Here is a 7,013-nt window from a genome sequence, read left to right on the forward strand (position 1 = left end):
CATGAAGAATGTCGTTTTCACCTTTTTAGTGATTTTTTTCCTTCGCATAATCATTATCCAGTAACCAAACAATGGAGAATGAGCCCTTTTGGGCGAGTATTATCTTTGTAATGGTAAAATAGTGAAATGCAACACCTGAACTTTAGTGAAAGTGCATTTCAAGTGTTCCACATTGATTTTCACTAACAGATTTTAATTTTCGCAAACTTTTTTTTAAAATTGAAATTCATGTCAAACACAACTCAATCTTCATAAGCTTTTCTTTTTCCAAGTGTAATATCAAAATACTATTTTTCTCAATTTCAACTCAAGTTTTTAATCCAAACGCTTACATTATTCTGCAAAAACTCTCAACAACAGGATTTATCCTAACATCATAAGACCAAAACTCAATCTCCTCTCACTCATCTTCTTCTCCTTTAACAGATAAGAGAAACTATAAATCAAAGCTCCTGTTTTCCATTTCCACTCTTCCGAATTCTCTTTTAACCATGTCTCTCTTCTTTCTCCACAATTCAAACCACCACCCTCGGCCCTCCGCCGCAAAAACCCTTCCCACCACCACCGTCAACAACAACCTCCACTCTACATTCCTCCTCTGCCTCCCATTCCCATATCCAACTCTCAGATAACCTCAAAATCCCTCTCATTAATAAAATCCTCTTCCATGGAAGCCGGAATTGGTGTCATGGGAACAAAGCTAGGTATGATGAGTTACTTAGAATCTTCTGGAACTGTCATACCTGCAACCGCGGTTGAGTTTCGGGAAGGTAACATTGTTTCTCAGGCTGAAACTGAGGCTAATGTCAACATTTACAACAGGTATACCACATAAGTACTGTTAGCCGGGTCTGAAAATCCAAATTGAGATTACCAAACTTGCCACACTGCTAGTGGCATTATATATCAGAAATGATACCATCATCTCAAATAGCATGGTGCAGTTTAAGCATGAACTGAAAAGTTAGTACAGCATATAACTGAATAGTATAGGCACCATTAAAATGGAAGGTTATCAGCCTCAAGCTATCAATTGTAAATAAATAGTGGCCCAATTCTGGTGAGTACAACAAAAGGTTGTAAGGTTAAGGTCAATACCAGCACAGTTTTGTCAAACAAATAGTGATAAAGAAAAGGACAGCCCGGTGCACTAAGCTCCCGCTATGCACGAGGTATTCTTCAATTTTATATCTTCAATGAGGGACAGATTCAAATAGCCAAAGCTAAACTCACTGATATAGCTGCCACTTCTGCAACTGATTGCAGTTAAAAATGCCCAAGTCAATAAGACCATTGGCACAAGAAAATTTCAAGATCTCACTTGCCTGATCCTCTCTATAACAGTAATAAGCCCTTGAATACCAAGCTTCCCATCTCCATTAGCTACCATAGCAGAAAAAAGCTGCTTGGACAATGCAGCACCAGGCAACGGCACAATATTATCACCCTCCTCCGCTCCAACATCGAAACCCATTCCCAAGTCCTTGACTATATACTCGGTGAACCCACCGGGCCTAAAATCTCTCTCAATCATTCTTTCTCCAAACAACTCCATAATCATAGACCCAGCTGCTCCTCCCTTCACTCCCTTCACTGCCTCCACAAACTTCCTATTATCCAACCCTGCCTTCTCCACAAACACCAATCCTTCACTCAACCCCAGCAAGCTCCCCCCTGCGACAATCTGATTCGCAATTTTACAGCTTTGCCCCTTTCCTGGCCCACCCACAAAAGTCGCCTTTCCCAACACATCAAACAAAGGCTTTAACCACTTCACCACATCCTCATTTCCACCGGCAAAAATTGCCAGTTTCCCTTCTCTCGCCCCAATGTCTGCTCCAGACACCGGAGCATCAACAGTCCAGCAATTCTTCTCACGAGCAGCTTCAAAGATTTGCTTGGCAAGAACTGGGTGGCTGCTGGTGTGATCTATAATGACGCTATTGGGGTTGACAGAAGAGAGCAAGCCCTCTAAGACAATTTGTCGAACATCTGATGGGTGACCCAACATAGTGAAAATGACATCAGTATTACGTGCAACATCAGCTGGGGAATCAGCAAGATGTGCACCTTGGGATTTGAGACAAACAACTTTAGAAGGATTGCGGGCGTAGACTGTGACAGAATAGCCAGCGGAGAGAAGGCGAGATGCTATGGCACCACCCATTATTCCTGTGCCTATCCATCCTATGCGAGTGTGGGTCGGTTTTATGGGAGCTGGGTAGGAAGTCATCTTCAGGGTTTTGATTTATGGGAAGAAAGAGCTGCAGCCTGCAGAGTGCAGAGACTCAAGTCTATTTGTTCATAGATTGGTTATTAATTTGTCCCTTAAATCCGATTGGAAGTGACAAGGTTTAAATAGTACCCTAGAACTCAAGGGTGTAGCCTAGTGGTCAATGAAGTGAGTTTAGAACTCTGAGGGTCTCATGTCCAAACCATCTGTCGTCCAATCTGTCCAAGTCTTGGTGGATAGAGTTACCTAGTACATGTTGCTGGTGTGAGGTAGTAGGTATCTCGTAGAATTAATTGAGGTACGCGCAAGCTGGCCCCGATACCACGGTTATAAAAGAAATAGTTTTAAGTACTACTGTGCTCTTAAGAATAAACTAATGTTATTAGGTGGGGCTACTCTGTTTTGTTTGTGTTTATTTAATTCAGTCTGGATCTAGATCTTTTAGATCTCATCATATTAAGTGCCCCCTGGTTACATATATAAGGAATTACAATATTGTATAAAATCCAACATTACCAATGCAGTGTTTAGTTACTTTTTTATAATTGCACAGAATTCAGCATTACACAATACACTATTTGGTTGTTGCAGTGGATAAAACTCTACAGTTCATCAGAGAATGGGAAGTCCAAATTGAGATTACCAAACTTGCCAGACTGTCAGTGAGATTATTTTTTAATGTACAAATGATAGCATCACTGCAAACAGAAAGGTGCGGTTTAAGCATGAACTTAAAATTTAGAGCGTAAATTAACTGACTAGTGTAGGCACCACTAAAATGGAACATTGTCACTTATTAGCCTAAACCCATCAATTATCAAGAATAATGACCCGAAATGACTAACCCATATGTTTCTTCTGGTGTATATAGCAAACAGTTGTAAGTAATGCCAATATAAGCACAGTTTTGTCAAACAAAGTACTCTTAAGTTTACCATCTTCAATAAGGGACAGCGAATCCAAACTCACCAATATAGCTGCCACTTCAGCAACTGACAGAGGCAAAGATGCCCAAGTCAATATGAACATTGGCACAAGAATATTTCAAGATCTCACTTGCCATTGATCCTCTCTATAACAGTGATAAGTCCTTGAGTACCAAGCTTCCCATCTCCATTAGCAACCATAGCAGAAAACAGCTGCTTAGACAATGCAGCACCAGGCAACACCACAACATCGTCACCCTGCTCCGCTCCAACATCCAAACCCATTCCCAAGTCCTTGACCATGTACTCTGTAAACCCACCAGGCCTAAAGTCTCTCCCAATCATTCTTTCTCCAAACAACTCCATAACCTTAGACCCAGCTGCTCCTCCTTTAATTGCCTCCACAAACTTCATCTTATCCAACCCTGCCTTGTCCGCAAACACCAATCCTTCACTCAACCCGAGCAAGTTCCCCCCAACGACGATTTGATTCGCAATTTTACAGCTTTGTCCCTTTCCTGGTCCACCTACAAAAGTCACCTTTCCCAACACATCAAACAAAGGCTTTAACCACTTCACCACAACCACATTTCCACCAGCAAAAATTGCCAATTTCCCTTCTCTCGCCCCAATATCTCCTCCAGATACAGGAGCGTCAATAGTCCAGCAATTCTTCTCACGGGCAGCATCAAAGATTTGCTTAGCAAGTACTGGGTGGCTGCTGGTGTGATCAATAATGACGCAATTGGGGTTGACGGAAGATATCAAATCCTCTAAGACAATTTGTCGAACATCTGATGGGTGACCCAACATAGTGAAAATAACATCGCTATTAGATGCAAGATCAGCTGGGGAATCAGCAAGATGGGCACCTTGGGATTGAAGATGAACAACTTTAGAAGGATTACGGGCGTAGATTGTGACGGAATAGCCAGCGGAGAGAAGGCGAGACGCCATGGCGCCACCCATTACGCCTGTGCCTATCCATCCTATGCGGGTCTGGGTCGGGTTTATGGGAGCTGGATAGGAAGTCATAGCTGGGGTTTTGGTTATATCGGAAGAAAGAGATGGAGAGACAACTCTGTTTGTTCAATGATTGCTTATTATGTTGTCGCTTCTGTTTTGACTGTATGTATTCGATTGGAAGTCTGAGGGTTTAAGTCACCTACAAATTGGATTTGGATTTAGGTGTAATTATACAGATTGACATGTTTGTTTGGCCAAGTAATTACTTGATCAACATGGAATTAGGTGTAATTACACTCTCCAGTTCTCAAGAGGAGGTGAGAATTGGTGGTAATTACATTGTGTAATTACAAAATTGTTTTTTAGTTTCTTTCCTTTTTATTTTTATTTTAATTTATTTTTATAACTTTTTATTTCTATTATTTTAATTTTTTAATTTTATTTTTACTTTTTATTTTTTTTTAAATTTTAAAATATATTTTTCTTTGTACATTATTTATTTTTTATTTTTCTACCTTTACTTCTTGTGATTTCATGTAATTGCTTATATTTTATTATTTATTTATTTTATTATTCTATATTTTAAAACTACAGCTCCTAATATTAGAAATAATGAGTCATTAACAAACTTGGCACATAATGAGTGATGGAACTAAAGTGGAATTTCGTTGTTGAATGTGGTTATAAACTTATTATGTTTCCTAATCTTAAGTTGTAATGGAACTTACTATTATTATGTTGGAATTTTTTATTTTTAATTTTATTTTTAGCAAATATACCACTAGGCAGGCTACCTACTGGCTATTATATAAATAAAATCCCAAAATGGGTCCAAAGCTTACAAGATGTCCAAACCAAAATAGAAGTTGCATGAAGCTACTAGCTACTAAAAAGATAGGAAAGCTAAAGTCTAATGAACTAATTATTACAACATTGTCCGCTGAATGCTTCCTTCTCCTGTCAGTGTATGTGAATCCAATTGCCAGTGGCAAATACCAAGCAGCACCTATCAAGCTCTCACCAGGCGCCAGTGTATCCAGTCCATAGGCTAGAATGAATTCCAAACATCTCCACCACAGAATTGAGGCCAGCATAGTCTTCCAATTATTAGTGTTGCTACAATATGATCTCCATATGCAGTGTACTGACTCTATCCAAGTATAAATCATGTGGTCGATCCTCAATATTATTATGTAAAAAAGCATGGCTACACCTGTCTTGAGGCTCGCTTTAGGCAGGCTTTTCAAGGCAAAAGCCAGGCTGGGGCTGGCTTTAAGCAGGCTTTTCAAGGCAAAAGCCAGGTTGGGGCTGGCTTTAAGCAGGCTTTGCAAGGCAAAAGCCAGGCTGGGGCTGGCTTTAGGCAGGCTTTGCAAGGCAAAATCCTGACTGGGGCTGGCTTTAAGCAGGCTTTGCAAGGCAAAAGCCAGGCCAGGGCTGGCTTTAAGCTGGCGACGCCAGGGTAACGCCAGGGTATCATCAGGCTTTAGCCTGGCCCCGCCAGGTTTGTGGAGCTGGGTGATTTTATGTTTTTGTAAGCTCAGATCCTTCTCTTCCCGAACCTACCTTTAATGTAGAAATCATTCTAAACATTGCTAAACCATCCTCAGATTGAGCATGAAGACATGCTAATACCACTGAGAAATGATTCAATAATCTCCAGAAATTCCACATAACAGATTCAACCTTTTTCTTAACATTTGGACATATCAGAAGTAGAATAAATTGCACCATCCAATACCTACTTATCACATTGGTCCTGTACACTATCAAAGCACCCCCAGAATGAGCATGTGACCATGCTAATACCACTGGAATGTACCTTAATATCATACAGAATGAGACATAAAAGAAACAAGCAGGTATGTGCAGATTCCAATCCTGTGAAGCCATCAGTCTGGGGCTCTTCTTTTTGCTATTCTAACCCTAAGGTTAGGAGTTTGAGACTTGTCTAAATTAATCAACCTCCTCCCTGCACTAGGCAGTTCAGAGAATGAGTGAAACTCAGATGTACCTGCAAAAGAGAAAACAATGTTAGCTATAAAATCTGCCACTGAGTTGCCTTCTCTGAACACATGTTGAAAGATCACATTGAAGTTGCCCTTCATCTCTCTAATTTTCTTCACATCATTTGCTATTACCCAAGGAGGATCCCATTCCCCTTCTATCACTTTCTTCATCACTAATGAATCAGTCTCTAATATGAGAGGGTGAAGATCATGCTCCACACAGTATTCCAATCCTTGAAGAATAGCCTTAGCTTCAGCCACCATATTAGTTGTCACTCCCAGGTCTACTGCCCTTGCATACACCACATCACCTTCATCATTCCTCACACAAAAGCCTAATGAGCTAGGACCAGGATTTCCTTTTGAGGCTCCATCAGTATTGCATTTGTACCAACCATGAAAAGGAAGCTGCCATGTTACTCTTGTAGTGATCAATATAGGTTTATATCCTTCAAAATATTAAATTATGTCTGGCCATACCAATGGAATATTAGGCATCCAAGCATACTCACCCTTGCCAGTTGATGCAATGTCCTATTGATCTCATGAATCACCCTATTTGTCGACACTGAACCCCCATGTTTACCTGCATTTCTTCTCTTCCAAAGTTCCCAAGTGATGATAGTCGGTACTGCTTGAAACAATGGCTTTAGCTTTGGACAACATTGAGCATATCACCAATGCCTTATAACCTGCTTCAATTGAATCAATGGCACAGTAATTCCAGCAGCCCCCATGAACAAGTTCCATACTTTAGAGGCAGTAAGACTTGTGATAATCAATAGATTCCTCTTGGGGCTGCTGACAACACCAACACCTAGACGTCACCATCTGCCCTTGCCTCCTCCATATGTCATCAGTGGCTATTTTCTTCCTCCACAA

General features: G+C 40.5%; 2 protein-coding genes across 2 annotated transcripts; both read right to left on the reverse strand.

Moving 5' to 3' along the window:
• Positions 1-999: 999 nt before the first annotated feature.
• Positions 1,000-2,753, reverse strand: LOC109239844 (probable 3-hydroxyisobutyrate dehydrogenase-like 2, mitochondrial). The gene has a single exon (XM_019406438.1). It carries the CDS (start codon positions 2,231-2,233, stop codon positions 1,310-1,312), a length of 924 nt encoding a protein of 307 aa, XP_019261983.1. The 5' UTR covers positions 2,234-2,753; the 3' UTR covers positions 1,000-1,309.
• A 226-nt stretch (positions 2,754-2,979) lies between these two features.
• LOC109239845 (probable 3-hydroxyisobutyrate dehydrogenase-like 2, mitochondrial) lies at positions 2,980-4,299 on the reverse strand. The gene has a single exon (XM_019406439.1). The coding sequence runs from the start codon at positions 4,192-4,194 to the stop codon at positions 3,286-3,288; it is 909 nt and encodes a 302-aa protein (XP_019261984.1). The 5' UTR covers positions 4,195-4,299; the 3' UTR covers positions 2,980-3,285.
• Positions 4,300-7,013: the final 2,714 nt, after the last annotated feature.

This window comes from Nicotiana attenuata, unplaced genomic scaffold (genome assembly GCF_001879085.1).
Source record: "Nicotiana attenuata strain UT unplaced genomic scaffold, NIATTr2, whole genome shotgun sequence".
Lineage (NCBI taxonomy): Eukaryota > Viridiplantae > Streptophyta > Magnoliopsida > Solanales > Solanaceae > Nicotiana > Nicotiana attenuata.

Excerpts from the sequence above, each read along its gene's own strand:
- LOC109239844 (XM_019406438.1), bottom strand. The coding sequence starts at position 2,233 with ATGACTTCCTACCCAGCTCCCATAAAACCGACCCACACTCGCATAGGA.
- LOC109239845 (XM_019406439.1), bottom strand. The coding sequence starts at position 4,194 with ATGACTTCCTATCCAGCTCCCATAAACCCGACCCAGACCCGCATAGGA.